The following is a 24,460-nucleotide window of genomic DNA, read 5'->3' on the forward strand; positions in this document are numbered from 1 at the left end:
TACGGTCAAATGGCTGTATATTTTACGGTAGTGCTCCATACTTTCACATTGCCTTCCAGTATCTGACATTGTGCTACGCTTGCTGGGAACACTGAATTTTAATAAATGGTTGGTTGCTGTACATGTATACATGCATATGGTGGCACAGTGTTGCTATGCATTGTATTTCATTAGATGCCAAGTCCCTACTTCAATAACTTTCATATCTGCTGCTGTACGTACACACCTCGGGATGTAGTACAAACAGTGGACATCATTGTTTACCAGACCGTGTGCTCGAAAGACAAATACACACGAAAAACAGACACGAACAGACTGGAGCGTTTACTGTTCAGTATATTTAATATGACAAAGTACACTCCTGCAGCGTGTACTAGAGACAGAAACGCAACGACAGTGGGGCCCAGCCTACACTGCCAGCTCCTTCACTACAAAGGCTACTTACGCTGGGAACAGGATGATGGATTTCTAATATACACAGAGATTACATAAACGGACAGAAAAATACGTGCCAAAAAGAAACAGAATAGGGCTGCAGCGCGCAATGTTGCCGGCAGCAGTGTAGCAGAGTCGGCGGCATTTCCAGAGCCAACGATGGCGAAGGGCGCACACATCGTCATCGCCAACGTCATTTTCAAATTGACAGACGGCGTTTGCAAATGGCGACGGGGAAGTCGATGCAAGTTCCATGTGTCCAGATGCAGTGGGTTTCAGGTATGTATAAAGTGTTATTGCATCTCAACACTCGCCTCACACTGCGCTGTGATCATATTTCGCATTGCCGAAAGGTGTATCCGCAGCGCACGTTTAATTATTGCACGATACGTCTTCTTTACTAGGCACAACAGTGGCACCTCACGGAGCAGATTAGAAGTTCAAATCCCGCTGGCCGAGCAAAAATAAACGTACTGTACTCCCAGAAGACGCGTAATTTCGCCTTATTGCACGCGAAAAGGAAAATGATCCCGTGTATTATTTCCGGGCACCGTTACTTGAAGCTGCTGCCGCCTAGAAGAAACTGAGCAAGCTCCGTGCACATATACCCACTGATGTAGCTTGGAGGTACATATTGTCTTGCTGATGTGTTAGATTTACTTCTTTGTCCCACTTCAGTGCTTCAAGATACTGAATGCTAAACCGTTCTGCTGTAAATTTTGTATTCTAGGTGAAAAGATTTAAGAACATGCGTATAGGACATATCATGTGCTTCATGTGCGTATGTGCTTGCTTCTCGATGTGGTGTTACTTATACGATGTCAATGTCGTGATTGTTGAACATGTTTTACGTGTTCTTGACCCCTGCCTAATTTGTTCGGTTCCAATCTGTTCCAGCAGAGATGGTCACTTCTGGGCACACCATCCGTCCTGGCCAAGTCGCGTGGACAGGCATCCAAGACACGATTCGCCTTGGATCACTTGCTGAAAGAAGACCCAGGAGGGGGTATCTCTTTTGCATGGTTTCTCGTGACACTGAGTGAGTATTTCAATTTGTATCATCAATCAGTCTTGCATCGCTTTATCGTTTCACTCTGCAGCAGCACATTTCAACTTAGAACTGATATTATTCCGGCTTATTTTATTTAGCCGTTTGTACCGCCGTTCTTTAGTGACTGTAACACATGCTTGTAGTTTTCATAACTTAAATGTCACACCTATGGCGAGAAAGGTAGAACCTAAGGAGCTGGTGTCCCTTATAACTTCACATAAAATTAGGGTATTTTGTTGGGTTGGCGTGCTGCTTGTCCACCCTTGAACATTAGCATTCCCTTGCGATTGAAATCGCGCCTTTTTGCCCAGTTTTGCTGCAATAAGTGCATAGCATAGCGGATAATGTTCGGTGTCCCTCTCCTTATTTTTTGTAGGAAACAAAGTCGTTGAGTAAAGCTACTGGTCGCTGGCTAGTACATAGTAGTAGCTGCTTATCTTAATATATTGAGAGCTTCTGTTTCTCCCTAGCAGTAAGATAGTGTGGTACCCTCTGTAAGGCTGGTGCACCGCGATGCTGTGCTCAGTTCTCCATAGTATTTATTCATCCAGAATGCAATAAGCATTACAGTGTTGTTTCTTTGTTATGACTATAGTCTAAAAACTGAGTAGTAAAGAAAGTCCACTTTTGTCACAAAATGTTATACTGGTGCGACGTAATTGCAGTATGCTGTTTTAAAATGATTAGTGGGTAAAATGGATGCGAGGCAAATGGGGAGGTGGTTCCAATCATGATTTGTTAGCGGAACAAAGAACTCAGTGTTAGATTCAACATGGAGACTGTGTGCTTTCTCTCCCTTTTTTCGGTAATAATAATAATAATAATAATTGGGTGTTTACGTCGCGAGACAACTGAGATCATGAGCGACGCCACAGCGGTCGGTCTGTGGATTGCTTTTGCCCACCTGAGGGTTCTTTAACGTGCGATGAAAGCTCATCACACGGCACCCCGTATTTAACGTCCCTCGCGGAAGACGGCGTGTCTAAGCAACTTGTACCCTGCCACCAAGTTGCTGGCGTCCTCGGCCGGGTTCGAACCCGCGATCTCGAGTTCAGAAGGCGAACACGCTACCGACTGAGCCACCGAGGCCGGTCCTTTTTTGGTGATGAGTAGTACAGGTGCGGGACGTGTATGTGTCAGTATGAAGGACATTAGGGTGCAGCAAATTTATGTGGTACATATTTTATGGAAAAGACACAGGCGCACAATTCTCTGGTGCATGGTGAGATTAGTGCAGTGATTTGCTATAAACTAACCATCTCATTCCTGCATACATTACCCGTGGCACTAGTCATCAAAAGTAAAAATATATACTCGCTTCACCGACAGCGTTGCTGATTCTTTCATTTAACAAATATCTTGTGATTGGAACTACCTGTTGAATTGCTTGGCATGTATTTCCTGGAATAATCTCAGTGACATTTGTGATTATATGACTGAAGCGTGGTTATTTTGTAACCAAACATATTCTTTTTTACAACAATTTTAGACCACATCTATAATGACAAACACTCTAACATCATTGCATCTTCACACAGTCACTCCACACAAAATCATCAATATCTAACAAGATTTAAATCAATATATGTACTATCCAAATATAAGTGATTTAAGGTCTTTATGACCAGTATAAGACCTTAAGATATTTATTCGCTTGTATTTGAAAGTACTCAGCCAGCACCATAAAGGTGTCTGTACTAGTGCCACCATACTGAATGTGTAATGTGCAGAGGTGTGTGCATGTGGAGCTGCATTCCAATAGTAGCAACTGTTGTACTACATATCCTGCATTTTCTTTCTTACAGGAGTGTACCGTGTATCAGCCCTGCAGGCGCAGCAAGCTGAAGAACAGAGCCACAACCTACGAAGAAGTTCCGGGGATTGTTTCGAAAACAGCAGAAGCCTAAGGGAACGTTTTACTTGGTAACCAGGTACACTTAATGTACTTTGCAACTCTAAGATGTTGTTTTGATCGCTGCGGATTCAAGAGATTTCACAGATTTTTCCACCCTTTCTCTGTATGTTCAATAAATGCTCGATCCTGTACTCTATGACCTGTGTCACACATTACTGCAAGACTTGCAATTCCATTAAAGGAAGACATACATAATTACACATCCTACGGTGCTGTTTTGTTTTGTTTTGCATTTGTGGGAATTAACGCACTCCGGACTTCAACCAAAAGCCGACTCTCTCAGGTGGCCGTGAAAATTACGGGAAAGATCCGGCAACATAGCTGCCATTAAAATCCCAGTAAATTTTACGGCTGCATTTTTTGTAAGAAACCGTAATTTTCACGGGGGAAAAACCAGCATTCTGGTTACATCAAAATTACCGTAAATTTAACGGCAGTACTTATCCCGAAGTGGCCGTAATTTTAACGGGAAAAGTCCGGCAACATAGCTGCCATTAAAATATACGTATGTTTTAGGGTAGTTTTTTTACAGTGTGATGCGCGGACCTCAATAGCTGTGTGATAGGCAACGGTGTTACGGGAGCACACCGGGCACACTGAAGCAGTGTACGCCCGGGTGTCGAATACGATTGCTACGTAAAGCCAGGTTTCATACAGGGTAGAATGCCACGTGGGAATAGGAAGTTAGTTTTCTGAGGCAGACCACATGTTGGAAGTTGATTCCGCATTAATTTATGCGTTGTATAGCCTTGGTATTATGCTGCCCCATTGGGGCTGCCCCACTCTGAGCCTGAGGCACACTGTTGCAAGTTTTAGCTGTCTATATTTTCGCAATTTGTCGGAGTATCTCCTAAAAAAATAACGTTTCTTTTGCATGACCATTATAAAACAAGATTTGTTCTAGCCAGTCGGCTTAAAAATGCAAAGTATTCTTTCCTGTACAAAAATACAAAAATCGAAAAGCTTTTCGTCTAACTGTTCCTCGCGTCCCCCATCGTTTTTTTTACATGCGTGTTAGCGCCGCGAAGCAACTGGGGCTATGAGCGGCGTACAGATGTGGACAGACAGAGAGAGGACAGCAGGAAGGGGGGGGACAGGGGGATTAGTATGAGCCCTGGGCCGACTTCAGTTGGAACTGTGCCGACAATCGTCTGGAAAGTCTTCGGAAAACCAAGGGAAAACCTCAGACAGCACCAGCCGGTGGTAGGATTCGAACGCACAACCTCCCAGTCTTGAGCATGACCTTGGTTACCTGGTTACCACCCCCTGCTCATATATTTTCCGATAATACATGTAACGATAACACATTGCTATACACAAAACCGCGAGAAACAGTTGCAGATAATTGAAGGAAATGTGCGAATGTATCGCTATTCAAATAGGGTTCAGAGGCCAGTCAATCAAATACAACATAGAACGATTGATAGGGCGTACCGGAGGAGAACATACTTTGGTGCCCTCGCCTGTACCACCGCATTTCATCGACTTCTTCAGGGCTCTATGCCCCATTGCTGTTCCTGAAGTCTGCTTTGGATTACCGGGTTAGGTGCCGGATGTTATGCGGACTGAAAACCAGCCCTTCAAACCACAGGAAACATCGGCATTCCCTGCTCTTTGGCTCCGGTGGTAGCGATAATTCCCATGGTGCTAAATATTTAGGGGCAAAGGAACACCGGATGATCTTACTGTAACCGTATAGCCATGCCCATCGCACTCTCCAACAACAACAGGCCCTCTCATTTCGTTTGTGTTATCCTTGGCCCGCCAGCAATGGTGCCATGAAATGACTCGGTGGTCACGCGTTGCGTCGCCTACGGTCGCCTTCACACGTGTGTTCCTGCATAGGCGGGTGACACGAACACGGTGATGTGTTCAACTTCTATGCTCCCTAGCTACGATTCGCCAGGATCACCTGGATCACCAGTTCCACAGACCGGTACACGTGCGAACGACGGGTGCTTAGACGACAATATTGAGTTCCTGTACCATATCACCATGGACCATGGACCACGGACCATCGAGCCCCCTACGCATCAGGGCCAATTGTTCGCTCTCTCTTTGCCTTCCTTCTAGTTGCTGGCCTCTTTGAAGAACTGTAACCCTCGGACTTGTAATCTCCTTGTGTTCCCTTTTAATTTATTCTCTCATGTTAACCTCTGTAAAGAGGGCCAGTCCCCTGTGACCACCACGGAGTAGCACCCTATGTCACCGTCACTATTCATTTGTTTATTGTTGTTGTTGTTAGGTCCACCCCCTTGTTACTGTTCATAGGACATGAAATCAGGATGGCAAGTCAGTACACATGACTGTGCGTGGAGGCTGATCAATGTAGGTAAGTCCAGGTAGTCAAACATTGTGCAGCATCTACGTACAATCTCATACAGGGAAGCTAATCTACGTAGAATTCAGGGCTGTTATGAAGTTGGCTGGAAGGGATTTGAGGAAGAGGGCTTCTAATTCTCCAGTTCTTAAAGGAGCATTAAAGTGGCATCTAACATGGCCAAAAACTGCTGTCATCTTGTAAAGCAGTATGGGAAAAGCATTCCCACAAAATATTTTTGTCCAAAGTTGTTTCACCGCAGCGCAATTAATTTGCAAATTCGCCCACCCACTCTCTCAAATCACCCACTCTATAGTGTGACGTTTGTGGTAGAGAGCCCCCTCATTCGTTGATAGGAAAAACAGTCTGCTACGAACATTGCGAGCTGTTTCTCGTTGACTTCTATTCTTTAAATGATTTATATCACGTTTTCTAAGAAAACAAAGCATATATGCAGCCTGACAAAGTAAGGTTGCAATCACAAGAGTAATATATCCGTGGCTTCTGTGCAATCTCAGAATTCACAGTAGCAGAAAGCAAACAATGACGGCGGTATAGTGGCGCCACCTGTTAGCCACTGAACCAACTGTGCAGTGAAAAAAGTCAGAGAAGCTGCACACTGCCGGGAAGCACTGTGTTATCGCTGTACAACACAAAGTTAATTTCGGGCTGCACCACTCTTTCTTCCCGTGGTGTCTGCGGTCCATAAAAAATCGTGGTCGTGTCGTTGACAGCCTTGAAATCCTCCGTTTCTGACATCACGCAGACGGAGAACGCCTGCCGTCTCCGAAGCGGTAGCAGACGCTCCGGCGGTGTTGCTCACCTCGATCATGTGATCCCAGGTCCAATGAGGAGCGTCCCTACCACTCGCGTCACATAGTGACGCGCGTGGCGGCGCTCATCACGTGTCTATCGTGAAGGCGAAGGAGAGTGTTTCGCGCAAAGGAGGTTCAGGGGGCTATCGCGGGCGTCCCAATTTCGCTACGGTTGAACTAATTGTGGGAAAGCTGTTTTCGGCCGCCTAGCATTCCATACCGACCAAAAACAGAAACAAAGTTGTGTGCCTCTAGACTGCTCCTTTAATCAGCTGCTCGAAGAACAAGAGTGCACAGGGCAGAAGTAGTGCAACAGAAGACAGTGCATGTACAGAGACGAGACTTTCGGGACTACTGTGGGATCGTCAGACCAACCGACTCAAGTTTCCGAGAAACGAATCAACTTCACAGTCTTGCTTGCAAGAAGGGTACGAAGCGAATCGTGCTGCAAGTCTCTGCCTGTCTTCGACCATTGGGCCTTGTTTCTCAATTCATGATACGCACAAAAATACTCTTTCAACACATTTGGCAACTAGGTATAGAATGAGACGAAGACTTGGCGCCGGCAATGATGATGGAGTGGATCAGCAAGTGCGTGGAGGTGCTGCAAATACAGAGCCTGGAGGTACCTCGCTACGTAACCAGGGGAATCAATGGCTGCTTGGACAAGCTTTAAGGACATGTTTTCAGTACTGCAAGTCGATCTGCGTACGGAGCCACGGTTTACGCTCGCACGGAAACCATAGATGGCGAAGTTGCCGTGAAACTTATGATGACTAACTCCCGTGTGGCACCACTGAAAACTCTCACCCTGTCCTCGCTTGGAACGGATGGGAGCACTCATCGAATACCGCTTGCCCTATCGATTTTTTAAATTCCGTGTTAGCGCCACGAAGCAACTGTGGCTATGAGCGGCGTACAGATGTGAACAGATGGAGATAGGACAGCAGGAAAGAGTGGGGGACAGAGGGGTTAGTAAGCGTCCTGGGCCGTCTTCAGGGAGAACTGTGCCGACAATCGTCTGGAAGGTCTTCGGAAAACCCCGGGGAAAACCTCAGACAGCACAGCCGGTGACAGGATTCGATACCTGTGTCACCTCCCAGTCTCGGCGTGGGAAGCGACCATCCTAACCACTATGCCACGGGAGCTGGTGTTTGCCCTATTGAAAAAAGCACTAGTATCATTCTGTTTTTTTTAGGTGCTGTGATTTGGGACATTCCTTGTGTTTCCTTCTCTGATGTTAACATCAGAATTCCCTGGTGTTCTTTCAGAGTCTTTCTGTGATGTTCCACTCCAGGACCCCTGATGTTTTGTGATGCTCCAGTGTTGAACATTATGATGTCTCATGCATTCAATCCCGTGATGATTGGTGGCATTCAATCCCGGAACTTGGTTCCTCAGGAACCTCACGAGGCACTAAAACCTGTGCATGTGTTTCGCTCATTTGTACTCTCGGAGCGGGTTGGAATTTTTTTTTGTTCATAGACTATTGCGATCCCAATGAAGGCTTCTGAGGGATGTTTGGCATTGGCGGTTCCGTGGGACTGCTTGTGTCGTTCAGAACAACGGGCGTAGCACCCGTTCTTCGTTTTTGGGGCGTTGCAGTGTTGTTTTTGTAATTGCGTTCATTGTCGATCAATGAGGTCTACAGAACTGAAAAAGCCAAAAGAACAGAGAAGTAATATCAGTGGCGGATATTAAACTAGAAAATGCTTTATTACTGCACGGACTCCCCGTTGGCGTTATCACAGAATTATTGGAAATATTGGCGCAAAATGGGCTTGGCAATAAGGGCAGCCCATATTGGTGCGATATGGAGCCTGGTTGCACTCCCCATATTGTTCCAATATTGGCAATCTTGGCAGCCCATATGGGTGCAATATTGGCGTGGTGCTTCGGGAGTAGCACGCCCCCAGGAGGATACCGTTTCACCTATCACTCTAAAAACTGATGGTGGTGGTGACGAAAACCGACTTGCCGTTGTTGGCCTCCCTGATGTGGGCAGCGTCACGACTGTAGCCAGGATAGGATGAGATGATGTGGTAACAGATGGAGGAATGATGATGGCCGAAAGTTAAGATCTAGAGCAGTCACTGCCAGAATTGGGAAGAAGTCCGAGCAGTACTCATAATCTTTGAGCGAGGCCAGATTCCTGGAGAAAGAAGGCGAGGCGTTCTGCGTACACTCTAAAAACGGAACTTGACCGCATAGCACGCCCTGCGCCAACCATGGCCAGCCACTATAGGATTATCGTTTCTGACTCGGAGACAGATGGGGGTTTACGCTTTTTTGTGTCAATTATCATATATCCAAGTTGAAACAAAAAGGCGTACGTCCCCCCTCTGTCTTCGAATCAGAAGTGACAACCCCATCATTCGCGACAATGGTTGAAGCAGAGCGTGCTCTGCGGTGAAGCCCTGTTTTTAGAGTTACGCAGCTCGCTGAAGGCGGAAATTCAGCGGGTGCTCGTATACGGGACATTATTGAACCTATTTGGGGTCCGACACCTTGGGTTATCGCACACCGTGGTAATTCCAGAGCAGGACACCACTCGCCTCTGTGTCGACATGATACAAGCAAAAAGTAATAATTAGACAGATGTTGAATTCCAATAGCAGATTCGGAGCGCTTCCGGAACAAGTTTTGCTGCTCCACCGAGAGCAAGTCTGTTCTATTGGCAGATTGGGAACCGTGCCGGAGTCTTCCAGTGTGAACTTTGGGGCGGCCGTCAAGCCAAGGTCGCTCGAAGGAGCAACCCAGAGTGCTCATTCAAAAGAGGGAGATTCAGCCGGAACTCTCCGTGACGTGTCACCTGTCGCTCGCGCTTCCCATCTCCTGTCTCTTTTTCACTAACATGGCCGCTTCGCAATGCCTCTCCGCCATGACTCGTATTTCGCGTCGTACTCTAGCGATTTTGGTTCTTGGAGAAGCGCTGATTCAGACATTACCAGGGCAACGTTGGGAGATTAGGATGGTATGCATCTTCGCCATCAACAGAGTTAGGCTTCTGTGACAGACTGTTGGACAAGGAATCAAAGCCATCGGTGATGCCTGGGCTAGAGAGAACGTCATGGAACTGCGAGGGTTCATGGGTCTGGTCAGTTTGTACGGCAAGCAAGAACGCTAAGGCACGTTGATTGTGGGCGCCCGCTGAAGTCCCGTCGGGATAGGAGTTGTGGTGACTTAGGAACAGAGGTTGTGGGTTGCTCAATTTAGTCCGTAGATGAGCAAGACTGCTTACGGTGTACCTAACCATTTCATCCAAGGCCAAGATTCATCTGTTTTGCCGCTTTTTATTTATAAACGACTTGGTAACCTTTCTTGCTGTGGCGACAATTTTATGTACCGTTGACACTTCATTATTTCTTCAAAGCTGTGATATTGTGAATCTGTATTGTCTGAAGGCGACCAATGCATTAGTCCATCCAGCCCATCTAAGTCATCTTATGTTATATTTTGACCAGTATGACAGATCCTATAAACTGTACGCATCATTGTGTAAACTGCATGGCAGTTCCCAATAAAGAAAAAAAAAGCAATGTCGAAGTCCTACGAACTGTGAATGCACTAAGGGAAGGTAAACGAGTAGAAACACATTATTACACTGCGCCGTACAGCCTAGCCTAGTCATCTCTATTTTTTTTCTTTTTGTTTTGTTTTCTCGGAGTAGCAGAACTTGTCAAGTGACAAGTTCAACCTCCAACAACATTACTCCAATATTACAACTGAAATTAAAATTAACAAGGCTTTCGTGCAGAGGCTGCGCTTCATGAGGTTACTGAAATAAACATGCTAGTCGCATATATACACTAACAGAGGGCGAGAGTGCAATATACAGTGAAAAGTAAAACAAAAATGAGGGCGATTAATGTAATGAATGCGATGACAGTGCGTTAGCGTTACACATTCGTGTTACTTCTAATTGCTTCTAATACAGAATGTATGCCTAGACGACACCAGGCCACATATACCACACGAGAGACAGCACACCACGCCACATGCAGACATGACACACATGACATACGCCGTGCAACATGGCGCACAAACTCACCGCTTGCGAAACCCTGGGAGAATGTACGAGACGCATTTCCGAACGTGTCCAGAGACGAGGCACAACTGACGACGGCTCTCCGAGCTGCCATTTGCCGTCGCTCCACCCTCCCGCACTTCCACGTGACGGAGAACAGCAGATCAGCGTGCGGAGCACAGCCCCATTTGCTATTCTGCCTCACGTGCCGCGCTGTAGACGGACGCCACCGGTCTCGCCCCGCTACAACGCCGGCTTCTCTTCGAAATGGGGCTTCTAATGCTCACGCATTAAAGCATAAAAATACACACATACAATTCAAAGAAACTACCGAAATGCCGAGTCTGAACATAGGGAACAGGTAACAATAAATCGTGTAATAAATTGTGTGGAATGAGTGGGTGTGTTGTTGGGAAGTGAAATGGGAATTAGGGCTAAATGGGGGGGGGGGGGGGGCTCCGAATGAAGACACTAGGGAAGCAGGCTTAATGCGCGCCGGGAATCAACTAACAAAGAACAAACACCTCCTGCTGCATTATGGCATTATTGGAAATCCCCCAAGGGTTGCGAAAAGAATAATGAAACGCATAAGAAAGGAGAGGAAAGGATACCATCTGGGAGACGACTTCATGTCACCCAGGACTGTGAGCGGTACACGTGTGAACGCTGGGTGTTTCGATGCCAACTTGAACTCCTTGAGCATAGACCATTCAGCTTGTCCAAAGTACTCGCACTTGGCTCATGGAGCTCCCGTGAGCATCAGTGCCTAGCACTTCGCTCCCTTTTAGCTTTCGTGCAAGCCACTGGACTCCTCGAAGAGATCTAAACGACACTCCGACCTGTCGTCGCTTCGCGTTCACCATAATTCATCCTCTCATATTAACCTCTGTGAAGTGGGGTAGGGTCCCGTGGCTACCACGGGGAAACATTCCATGTCATCATCACTTTTCCTGCATTTATTGTTGTTGTTGGGAGACGACTTACACGGAAAATGAAAAATTTAACAAATGTAAATGGCCAGCGTATATGCTTAGCCAATGTGGTTGAAATAGGATTTACGATTTTTTCGTTTGATCTCATTTTCAAATCCGGAATCAACAAATATAATTGATAATTGAGTGTTCGAGCCATATCCCGGGATATAAAAGGTGCATCGATATACGGGTGGGATGGTTATTGACTATGTCGTAAAACCTATTTTTAGGAATTTGGTAACGTCGTGCTCTCGTGAAAACACATTTATCCTTCAGGGAATATAAACTTTTTGTAGCGCACGTCCTGTTGATTGACACTAGCATAGATGAAGAGCCTAAAGAGGAATCGTGACCTTAGAAAGATCGACTTCTTTGAACCAGCATTTATGCAAGCTTCAGAAGCAAATAGCTTAGTGAAGTCTCTCCTTTCAAATCGTCATTGTGAACGAACCACACACAACACAATACGAAAGCTGACATTCAGAGGCGGATCCTAGTTTTTCTGAGAGGGGAGTCCAGCCTTGCCCAGCGCGGTAGATACGAACTCGAGGTCAATTAAACACTATGTTAATACAAAAACTGAGGGGTGGGGTCAGGATATCCTGACCCCCCTCCCACTCTAGGTCCGCCCCTGGTGACTCACATTCATCTATTTTTCTGAGCAGGTACAAACCATTTGCTTGTCCCCAACTTCCGCACACTTGAGAGGACGTCTCTGGGTTTGGAATCCTCGCGTATTTTTAACGGATGACATGTATTTTGCCTGACGTGTTATCGGTCCGAAAGCGAGGCATTACCTTCCCATTAGAACCTACCTAAGCCTTTTGAAATGTCATACATAAAATATGTTGCGTACAGGCAGGAACGCGTATTATACGCATGAAGACCCAACCCTTATCGCAAGAAAAGACAGCGCCCCTCGGATTTCTCATCTCTGAAAATGCGACAGACGGGGTACAAGGTACAAGTGCACAGAGTGGACAGATAAGTGCGCATTATCTGCACGCCGTGCCATATCCTCTATTTGATGCTTTCCTGTTGCAACCCTGTCTATTCAGTTGCGCAGTGGCAAGGCAGCGAGAAACACGACTGCTTTCTGAAGTGAGCAAAGGCCCGGTCAGCTTTTGGAGCGTACATCACAGCTGAACACATGTAAGGTAAGCGGTTGACCTTGTCTGGTTTCGGGTGCTACGCAATTAAGGAAATCTTGGCTTGGGGTTCGTCGATAATAATTGAGCCTCTGCATGCAATAAAGGGATAAGTTTTGATGAAGTTTTTTCGGTTTGCGATTTTTCGACTTACAGAGGTTCAATTAGCAGCCGTGAGTGTCCCAGGGTAAGAAGAGTACATGCGCATTCAATCCTCCTGTCTTTCCTTTTGTTTTGTTTTTTTCTTTTTTTAACACCATTTATAATGCTATTCGAAACTATCCAAGCTATTTATCCAAGGGCTGCACGTAAAGGAACCTCGAATTAGGAATGCTTCAAGGAATATAGACGTTCCGTGGCACACGTCCTGTTCACACGCCCTGGCATAAATGGACACTGTGAAGGGAAGTCATGACCTCAGAATGATCGACTTCTTTCCAATTGTATTTATACAAGTCTGGGAAACAAGTTGCTCAGTGAAGTTCATCCTTTCATATTATGGTTGTGAAAGAACCGAATAAAACAGAACAGGGAAGGTCACCTGCGTCTCTTTTTTCTGAGCAGTTACAATTCATATGCTCGTGCGCTGTTTCTGCACAATTGAGTAGACTTCTGTATGGGTGGGACTCCCCGCGTGTCGTTTAACGCCGGATACGTCTTTTGTCCTGCGTGTTGTCGGTTCGAAAGCGCGGCCGCATATTCAGAATACAGGGCACACAGCCGGGGAAAACGTATTCAGTGCGTGACTATAGTGTTGGGTGGGCAGTGCATATCGAGGGTGTGGCAAGTCGGAAGAGCTGTCCCCTGCGCCACTTGAGGGATCTGTCGGTAGTGATGCAAAGCTATCTGAGTGCTATCGATACTATCGACAGTACGAAAAACCATCGAGAGTATACAATCGATAGTGGACCGTCGACAGACTATCGACGATAGTATCAATAGTTGACTGTCGAAAAACTATCGGAGAGGAGATAAAAATGGAAAAAGAACGTGTCTCACTCCTACACGTTTTAGAATACAACTCAGAGCAGCTTTCCCTCCGAAGTTAACCCCGAGCTTCTCAAGCAATGTCGCAATGTCGCGATACTCTGCACTGGATTCATTGGCATTGCGGTCTCACGAGTAGCATATACCAGCTCCCGTGGCATATTGGTTAGGATGATCGCTTTCCACGCCATGACTGGGAGGTGACACGGGTTCGAATCCTGTCACCGGCTGTGCTATCCGAGGCTTTCCCTGGGTTACCCGAAGACTTTCCAGACGAATGTCGGCACAGTTCCCCTGAAGTCGGCCCAGGATTACCCCCTGTCCGCCACTCCTCCCTGCTATCCTCTCTCCATCTGCCCACGTCTGTACCCTGCTCATGGCCACAGTTGCTTCGCGGCGCTAACACATAACTAAAAAAAACCGAGTAGCGTGCGACTATGTCAGCAGCGTGTTCTGTCGCCGCTTGCAGTGGGTCATTCATACATTACAGCTAAAGGGAAGTCGTGTCACTACGTGATTCCGTTTTCGTTGTCACTGTGCTAGTGCGAAAACGAAGACGGGAACGAAAGCATCCTTATAGTGAGAACCAATCAAGCAATCGATAGCAAAGAAAGAACAAAGGAAGAGTATGATGTACCATGATGAAGTACCAGCTTGCCTGCACTCTAGCGGTACTCACTAGTACTATTGATTGTGAGTTATTGTAAAACTATCTATATTTTTTAAACACTATTTAGAGTGCTGTCGATAGTCAACAATGGATAGCTTTTACACTAGCGATAGTGGTATCCGTTGTCCACTATTGATAGTTTTTGAAAGAAACAAATCACTGGCGATAGTATCCATAGTAAGTGCCGCGATAGTTCTGCATCACTAGCCGTCGGACGACCTGAGTCAGAGCAGTGTATAACAAAAGGGCGTCTGCCCATTAATGAGACCTGCCTAGTACCAGGTGCCTGGCCAATGGAGCTCGTGCACAGGACGTCACGCGCGCCCTTTCAGCGTCTTTGAGCCACGTGACTTGGGAAAACATGGGGATGCGTCACAGCCGTTATACTGCGGGCCGAATGAGGCAACAGCGTTTGTTTTTACAATTACCTGTCGTAATTGCACGCATACGGCAACAACGCAGGGCATGCCCTCCTACTGTGACTCCGTTGCGGCAATATGTTTTCACGAGTCACATGACCAAACGTGACGTCGCTGCACCACCCTCATTGCCCGTCGAAGTGACGGTGAAGTTATACTTTGGCCTTATTTACTGGACTTATTTATTGGGCGTCAGTATGTTGGGGTAACTGCATTGGTTTGGATTGAAACGGATACCCCTAGCTACATGCAGAAACGACGGATTTTGCCCCCACTTTTATCAACGGCATCTGCATGGAGAGAGGCATGTTGGGAAGACGCAGAACGGCAGAAATTGTTGCTCGCAGAACTGATGGGCCAGGAAAAAGGCAGAACCGCTTCTTCGTACACAGATGGGTTCCGGTATTACCTCTAATCGCGTAACATATGCAGACGAAATCAACAGCTGGCAAATATGTGTGTATAGGTAAAAGTCAATGATGCAATGCAAAATTTTACGCATGCAGTGGCGTCTTTCCCGCTATTTTCTTGGGACCGCGCCCTTCACTGGGCATTACGTTATTGACGGAACATATGGCAGAGCGAATGTACAAGCTGGTCTCGCAGATACATATACGAAGATGTATACTATCGGAATGAAATTAAAGTAGCCTGTGAAGAAATTTGTTGCACAAAATCTCCATTTCGCCTTTCCAAGAAGCACCTCCATGATGGGGAAATATTCGTGTCATAGCGGCCCCCATAGAAGACAGCAACCAATGAAATGCGGCCACCTTTGATTGGCAGGTTGAGTCTCAGTTTTAGGTTCCTTCTATTGGCCTTCCTGGAACCCTGAAGGCCATAAGGGAAAGTGGATCAGCCGATGAGTTCACCGTCGGCTTCATAAGCCAACTGTCAAAACAAAACGGGGGAACAAGGGAAGTCTTGAACAGTTAAAATATAGCAGTCATCGCGACAGCACGGGAATCTAACCACGTACCTGCTGATTGCCGGTCGAGTGCAAATATTTCAATTGCTCATGTTCTTGTGCATCTTGAAGATTGTTTTGTGTTAATCTGTTGTGTGTTTCAGTCTCAGAACCGTTACCTTCGAAGAGGATCTTCTCGCCGTATAGTTTGTGAAGTTCTGTTCCGGAGGACAGCCACTTTGGCGCCAAACCAGTCGTTCCTCCAGGCTGCGACGCTCCACTGATGCGCAGCCCCCGTGTGCAACCCGTCCAACAGAAGCTTCTGATACTGGTTCTTCCGTCCAAGCTTGCCATCCCGTCGCACGTCTCAAGGGAATGTGCCCTTGAAATAAAAGCACGCAACTAAGAGGTAATTTACCTTGCTGCCTAAATGTTCCGCATTGCGTAGCTGTACTGAAATGTTTTATCTGAAAAAGTGACATAGCAAAGATAATAAATGGGAGTAGATTTACACGTAAAGTGATCATGGCTGCATGTGCCGTAGGGTGCAATTTCGACCGCCTGGGGCTCTTTCGACGTGCGCTTGAAATCTCCGCCACGCGGTGCTGGAAGCAATGTTCAGCATACGGCACACCGTATTTAGGCTTCCTCGCGGAAGTTAGCGTGTTAAAGGAACTTGTACGCTGCCACTGAGTTGCTGGCGTCCTCGGCCACATTCGAACCCACAAAAAGACGACGCACATGCTGCCAACTGAGCCACCAAAGCCGGTCGACGTCGACAAGTGCGGCTATCATTTGGGGACGGTCTGGAATTTCCAACAAGCCTTGGGAGATGGAAGGATTATTTGTTGTTGCTAGTGCTTAGACTTCGACGAGAAAGTTCGTGTCGGACATCTGAGGAGGGGTCTAACCACTTTACCAGATGAATAGCACGGACTTACTCTTACTGATCTAGAGATGTATGTTCTGTCATGTGCTTGCAGGACTCACGCCTTACGAAGGGCAGGTCACTTGTCAAGAAGGGCACGTGACAAAACACGTGCACGGCAGCTCTTCCTACGTGCCTGTCCTTTTTCATTTCCCGCCACGCGTTAGCTCGTTAGACGTGCCAGTGATTAAGCCCCCAGAGAACGATGGTTTAATGCCAAACCAAAGGTGGCTGTTCGACATTTCAGTTAACTGCCTGCATGCATGGAATGATTGCTATAGCCCTTGGTAAGGCCTAAAGGGGTACTGAAATCGTCGGCAACCGCACACATCTAAGCGTGCGTTTTAGCAACATTACACTCCATATGTCCTATTGGAAAAGTGCTACCTGTCTTTGGAGAAGACTACTCTTGCGAGGTAGGGTTTTAGCGAACTGTGACCGCCCTCCGTATCGCTATCAGCCACTCAGGGCGCAGCCTGCTGTCTTGTAGGATGGTTCCTTCTACAGGCGACTGAGTCCCTGTACCAGGAAGTGTACCTCTTTCCGGGTTCGTACTTTGTGAGGTGGAAATGGCTCGACAAGTGCGGCTATCGCTTTGGGGGAAAGTCTGGAATTACAAGTAACGATAGATGGATTATTTAATGCCGCTAGTGCTGATTGAAAACTCAACCAGGATGTTCATGTCAGACATCTGAGGAGGGGACTAACCATTTTTGACAGACATATAGCATATACTGTTTCTTACTAATTTATTTTCAAAGATATACATTCTGTCGTATGCTTGCAGGACCCACAGGGCCTGGAGAGAATACGATGGACGAAGCAGGAAAGTCGTCTGGCTCTAGCGTCAGCATGGAGAGGTCCCACGAGACGGCACCAATGCGGAAAGCGATGCATGACGCCATCGACAGAGGAAACTTCGGTGACGTGGAAAAATGTCTCAACGAGAACAAAGATCTCAGGCAGTGGTTGGATCCGGAGACTGAGAAATCGGCTTTGCGTAACGCGCTAAAGAAGAAAGAACTTAAAATATCTGCACTGCTAGTGTCTCGTAGCTGCAGATTTAACGAGGCGAACAAAAACAAAGAAGGAAAACTCTTCATGAAGCTGACTCCCTTGGAGAAAAGCGAATATCATTATCAACTGCGCCTACTCGTACACACATGCGACCCCATTCAACGACTACTATGTAAATCGTCAAGCAAAACGAGTGACATGTTCGAGACCAAAGTTAAAGAACTGTACGAAAAACTGTACGAGATCCCGATGGTGGACACTATCCTCCGGGTTGTTGCCACGTCCCTCTGGTTAGAGGTCACATTCGACTTTCACAGCAACAGATTGGTCTGTATGCTGGGGAACGATTACAGAGCCACCTTGGGCGTTACTATGCTTCGAGAGGAACAAATCTACCTTGCAGCAAAGATGAATGACGATGAACTTCTAGGAACGATGGCTCACGAGTTTTGTCATGCTGCCCTGGGCATGGTGTACGAAAATAATGGAAAGCCATTCGAGCAAAATGACGGGGCGCGCAGAAACCACTACCAACGCATTCTCAATGAGATCGAGCCTGGTATGTGTAAAATGCACGATGTAATAGCGCAGGCATTCCATAACACATCTGTTAAAGAAGAGGAACTTGTGGTGCGAGTTCCCCACCTGCTCGCACTGATGCGTTTTCGAATGCACGGCACCCACGAGGCACACATGCCATCAGGGGAAGCTCTTCTGCAGGAACAAGTTCCTAAATTGTTCGGTTTTTTTAGGGATATCATTCTTCCAGATATGGAAGAGTTCATCAGCAAAAATCGTCCGGAAAAAGACAGACAGCAAATAAGGGAACAAAACCAGCGACTTGGTAAAGCTGACAAGATACGAAGCCTCGGAATAGAGTTTAAGACCAAGCTTGATTTACAAGATTACCCACTTCTCGTTCTGACGGCTCCTAACTTGTCCTTCCTCGAAATAATGATCTACGACGCGGTTACATTGAAGAGACAGTCGTATGTATTCCTCGAGTTAAAGAACTGGGACGGTGTTCTGGAAGAAGCGTTGTTGAAGAACAAGTGCAGCTATGTCATTATTTCGTCTGGCAGAAAACATTACCGGCAAGGGAAACGTCGAAATGCGAATACAAAACTGTTAAAGGATTTGGCTACAATTAGGGGCACCAAAGTGATTGTGCTGACTGAAAATGCTGAGCATGATAACTTCGTGGAAGAGATTAATGATCGTTTAGGAAATAGGGCACACGTCCTTGCCGTGTCAAATTGTACGCTTTCCGACGTGACAGATAAATGCAAAGCGGACTCGTTGAAATTATCTTATGTTCGGCTTCAAGACGACAGCGACCTATCAATTTGTGAGCTAATGACATCAAGAGGCGAAAGAGGACACGTGAACCTAGACGAACGGACTGGGGACAGATTTTCGGACGTACTGGACGAAAACACGTTTCTAAAGTTGTGTCGAGAGAAAACAGTTGATGTAGGACCCAAACTCAAGACGCTGGACAAACATATAGCTAGCTACTACGTTGAACGCACATGCGAACGAGTCACTCAGGTGGACCTGAGTCTGGCGTTACGTTCTCTGACGAACGAATCATTTGCCATCGTGGGTTCCTGCGGCAAAATCCTCGATGCATTGGTTCCTCCCGGGTGTCATGCGAGCTGTCACAGCCAAGTGAAACGGTTCGAGAGATGTGTGCTGCTGGATAATGCGGACGATTACGACACACTTTCCCAATTCGCTTGCTACGAAGAAAAGACAGTCCACCTTCTTCAGTACGATTCACAAAGCTCAGAATTCCACTGGGTCAGATCCAACGGGCCTCTTGAACCTCTACTGGAAGCGGTTTCCGGCACATGCGAGGTTCATGACATGGAAGCATTGATCCGTGACGTTCCTGGTAAGGTCATGGTCATTTGTGGCGACCCAGGAATGGGAAAAAGTGTCATGTCATTGCGCATGGCTCAGCATATAAAAACTATGGATAAAATGGCATGGGTGCTCCATGTTGACCTGCAAAAGATTGATATTCAGTCTGTGGATTGCAGCACCGTTGGAGATATGGTGCTTGCTAAATTCTGCGGCTTAAAGCAGGATACCTTCGAGTTCAACCTTCTCAAAAGGAGTATTTCGAGTGGTTGGCCGTTCAAAGTTGTCGTCATCTTCGACGCATTTGATGAAGTAGTCGCCCAAGTCCGTAAATTTTTGATGGAATTAGTAGTCGCCCTGCGAAAAACTATGATTTCAAAAATATTTTTGTTCGGCCGGAATTGCTTCAAGCCCGAATTGCAACACAAGTTTCACACGATAGCTTTCGAAGTCGTTGGTTTCAGAGATGAAGAACAAGTCCAATATTTGAAACGGTTTTGGAAACGGAATGGTCGCAAAATCGATGATGAGAAACTGGATTCATGCGCCCGCAGATCCTTAGGAAGGTTTTGTTCACAGTGGAACGACAAGCTCACAAAGAACCCCTTGTTTGTTCACATGATTGCAGAAATCGATGAAGCACGAGTCGAGCACTTCGAACAAGGAAACCCCGAAGATGAGAAGCCTGTACGCACAGAAAAATACAGCACCTTAGACATCTATGAGGAGTTCGTTGAAACTAAGCTCACAATTTATCAGAAGAAACAGACAGGCGGAACAGATTCAAACAAAAGCCTCATAGCTGTACAGGACGAAAAGGTAAAGACAAGGTCATCCCTGTACGAGGATCACGGTCTTCTCGCTCTCAAAGTCGTTTTCAACCAGGAATTGCTGGCCATGTTGCTAAGCAAAAAGGAGCTGCGGAACCTTGAACCTGGTGGAACGCTAATGAAACGTGTCGTTGATGGTTACCTTAAGCACGGATTGATAGACGGACACAACAAGGGAATTCCTGTGTTTGTGCACAGAACATTTGCCGAGTTTTTCGCAGCATGTTTTCTTGCTAATGAGGTTACGGAGGAAGCAGACGCGGCCGGTCGCGTCACAAAGATAGTTGCCAGCATGTACAGAAATATCGATTATGACGGAATCCTCAACTTCTTCGATGCATTGGGAGCAAAGTCTCACGCACTTCACTGTCATGTCATGAACAATGACTGGCGTAGTGTTGAGAATGTTGCAGAGGTGCCCTTCAGCCGCGACGGGTTTCTAAGGTCGCCAGTGCATATAGCAGCGTTGCATGCAGGTGAAGTGATATTGGTCGCGGTTACTAGAAAGCACGGTAAGCAAATAGCTGAGGAATTGCTAGAAGAAGACGGACTTGGAATGACACCTTTGATGTACGCGGACAGCAAGCGCGATTGGCAAAGAGTGAATGTATTTTGCACAATGTGCAGTGAAAAGAGCGTGAACTGGGCGAAACAACTACCTGTTTCCATTAAAAACATTAGAGAAGAAAGAGACTTCGCGTATTCAGTGATACTTCATGTCGTGTTATGGAAGTGTACAGAACTCTTCAATTGCCTTTTAAAAGCATGTTCCGATCTGAAGACAGCCGAACGGCCCCTTGTTTCGGACACCCAAGAAATGAGACATGGGCAAGTAACGAAGGAACCAGTAATCGACGTTGATGCAATCAAGTGCGACTTCGAACACACGCCTATATTCCACGCGACGTCGTATGAAGTCTTCAAGGTTCTGTTACCTCATTCGGACATTAGAGCCCTCGCCAAACACGACTCCACACTCTTACACGTGTACGCGGCGGTGGGAGCACACGATGCTTGCAAATACGTTCTAAATCGTCTACCGAGCGATGCACCCAATGCAGATGGTCAGACGCCGCTGCACATGAGTATTATTCATGGTAATGCGGACACTGTGGATATCCTGATACCTCATGCGGCAACAAAAGATGCATGTGACAAAAGAAGAAACACAGCATTGCATCTGGCAGCTGTTCCCGATTCCATTTCTGAAAGAGGGACGCTCTGCAATTGGCTGCTTGGGGACGTGTTCTGCAGTGAGTCCTCAACGTCGATGCACGGAAATGCCTCAGTAGTGCAAACAGAGGTAATGGAAAAGATCCTTCCCCATGTAGCTACCACCGTTCGTAACTGCGATGGTGACACTGCTTTGCACGAGAGTTCCAACAGCGTTTTCGTGAGTTCGGTGATGCTTCTGCTACCCTATTCAGATGTAGATGTGAAAAATAACACTGGCGAGACGCCACTTCTAAGCAGCGTTAGTGGACTATCCTTTGAGAGGGATATGATCAATATACTCGGCAGTGAAGACGGCAGTACTGAGAACGCGCGAAAGAGCAACGCCTTTGCAAAGGAAAACATTAAAATCACGAAGCTGCTTTTGCCCCATTCACTCGTGAATGCTGCCGATGAAGATGATTGCACTGCACTTGATCGGAGTGTTCGTAGAGGAAAATTGGACGTAGTAAAGCTTTTGTTTCCTCATTTTTCAGCCAATTCTTCAGACAAACATGGACGAACCTTGTTCCACTGGGCTGTCATAATGGGCCACTTGGACGTTGTCAGTTTCTTTCTTCCCAGGATGTGTATCAATGTACGAGATGACCACGGTGCTACTCCACTCATCTACAGCGCCCTCTATGGCCATAACGACATCGTGAAGGTTCTCCTTCCTCTCGTATCGACCGACGTCCCTGACACATCTGGATTACTTCCGTTGCATTATTCCGCCAGGCGAGGCCACACTGACATTGTTGAATTTCTTCTTCCCCATTCATTTGCTTCTAAGTGTGCGGAACATGGTTCCACCACGCTGCATCTTAGCGCGAGCGAGGGTCGCGTAGAAACATTGAAAGTGATCCTGCCTCACTCAGATGCTGTTATTTGTGACGACGGCGGTGATACAGCTATCCATGTGAGCGCGTACGGCCTCTACTGTGACGTGGTGCAACTATTACTTCCTTATTCAGAAGTAGATGCCTCGAATAAGTTGGGGAAGACATCATTTCTGCGAGCATGTTGCGATTCCGACCAACGGCAACAAGAGAGCCCCGCGGGGTGCAGCGGAAGCAGCAGCATGCTTGGAACGCGAAACGTCAAAATAATCAAACTCCTGCTGCTCCATTCGGTCGGCAATGCTACCGATGTAGGAAACTGCACTCCACTTCATCTAAGTGCTCGCGGAGGAAACTTGGATGTAGTAAAGCTGATGTTTCCTCAATTACCAGCCAATGATACCGACAAACGTGGACGGACCGCGTTACACTGGGCTGTCATCATGGGCCACTTGGACGTTGTCAATTTCTTTCTTCCCAGGATGTGTATCAATGTACGAGATGACCACGGTGCTACTCCACTCATCTACAGCGCTCTCTATGGCCATATCGACATAGTGAAGGTTCTCCTTCCTGTCATATCGGCCGATGTCCCTGACACGTCGGGATTAATTCCGTTGCATTATTCTGCCGGCGAAGGTTACATTGAAGTTGTTGAATTTCTTCTTCCCCATTCATTTGATCCTAAGGGTGTGGAACGTGCTTCCACCACGCTGCATCTCACCGCAAGTGAGGGTCACGTAGAAGCATTACAAGTGATTCTCCCTCACTCAGATACTGTTATTTGCAATGACGACGGTGACACTTCTATGCATCTGAGCGCGGCCGACCACCACTGCGATGTGCTGCAATTGTTACTTCCTTATTCTGAAGTAAATGCCACGAATAAATTTGGCATGACAGCGCTGGCGTACATTTTCGAAAAAGACGTCCAGCAGTTTGAGAAGAAACGTGAAAACAGCGAGGAGAACAGACAGATGCAAGTGCCAGAAAAGAAAGACATCAAAATGATCAAGCTGCTGATGCTCCACGCGGATGCGAACGTTGTTGACGATGAAGGACGAACTGTATTTCGACTGGCTGCCTCTCTCAGATGGTTCAATATAAAGAAGCTGTTTCTTCCTCACTTAGATGTTACCTCTCTTGGAATTCAAGCAACACACGAGGATGCCGTGGAGGCGCTAAGTTAATTGTAACAATTCCTGACTTTGTTCGGGCTACGTTGTTGCACAGGTATTTGCTCTGGTGATCAATAACAAAGGGTCAGCAGCTGTACAGAAGCGGGTCCGTTATTCAGCGACTGAATCCCAGTGACCTGGCGCAGTTACGAAATTGAGATACATTTATGTCGGCCTGTAACAAAGTATGGCGGTACGTTGATACACATAAGTAACGTAAGTGACTAAATGTTAGTTGACTGGCAGTATAGCAAGCGATGTCCTTCCCCCTGGAAGCTGTGTATTTTGAGCAGGGTTGCGGAATGGGGCCCCCAATTCCTTTGCGTGGAACGGAGATTTGTGATAATTCCATTCCTTTCAATTCCTCGGAATGAAAGGTATGGGCAATCCCCACTCCTGGAATGGGCTCGGCAACCCCATTCCATTCCGCCTTCAATAAAAGAAAAGGGACCAGTAACCATACTGGCTAGCCCAGCAGCCACCGGGTCCCCAGACCATTCCATTCCAAATCCATTCCTGCGAAAAACCGCCTACTTCCATTCCCATTCCATTCCTAGGACAGTTTCCGCCATTCCATTCCAATTCCATTCCGGGCTCTGATAAATCTGGAATGATTCCGGAATCATTCCAACACCGGAGTGGCAACTCCGCAACCCTGGTTTTGAGTGTAACCATGGACAAGCCGTGCACAACTAACATATTTGAACGTTCGGCTAAGCCTCAGAGGCATTTGGATCGTCACGTTGCATGTGTATATATCCCCATATAGGGTTTTGGCATCTATCGCCGTGTATATGTGCAGCTTTATTAAAATATTAGAATGAAAACGGCGGTTGTGCTTTTCTGCTTTGTGGGGTAGGTGATGCTATGGAACGTTACACACATACGCGTATGTTACTCTTCAGGGAATTTGCTTTCGGGC

The 24,460-nt window shown here is 46.8% G+C and overlaps 1 protein-coding gene across 2 annotated transcripts; it reads left to right on the top strand.

Moving 5' to 3' along the window:
- Nucleotides 1-11,244: 11,244 nt before the first annotated feature.
- On the top strand, nucleotides 11,245-24,365 carry LOC135366445 (uncharacterized). Of its 2 annotated transcripts, none has more exons than XM_064599145.1 (3): nucleotides 11,245-12,694; nucleotides 15,833-16,077; nucleotides 17,384-24,365. In XM_064599145.1, the coding sequence occupies exon 3, from the start codon at nucleotides 17,410-17,412 to the stop codon at nucleotides 23,548-23,550; it is 6,141 nt and encodes a 2,046-aa protein (XP_064455215.1). In that variant the 5' UTR covers nucleotides 11,245-12,694; nucleotides 15,833-16,077; nucleotides 17,384-17,409; the 3' UTR covers nucleotides 23,551-24,365. The 2 variants fall into 2 exon arrangements, with proteins under 2 accessions (XP_064455215.1, XP_064455216.1); XM_064599146.1 differs by having other exon boundaries at nucleotides 11,245-12,689.
- The last annotated feature ends 95 nt before the right edge of the window (nucleotides 24,366-24,460 follow it).

Source organism: Ornithodoros turicata, chromosome 8, assembly GCF_037126465.1.
Source record: "Ornithodoros turicata isolate Travis chromosome 8, ASM3712646v1, whole genome shotgun sequence".
In the NCBI taxonomy this organism is placed as follows: domain Eukaryota; kingdom Metazoa; phylum Arthropoda; class Arachnida; order Ixodida; family Argasidae; genus Ornithodoros; species Ornithodoros turicata.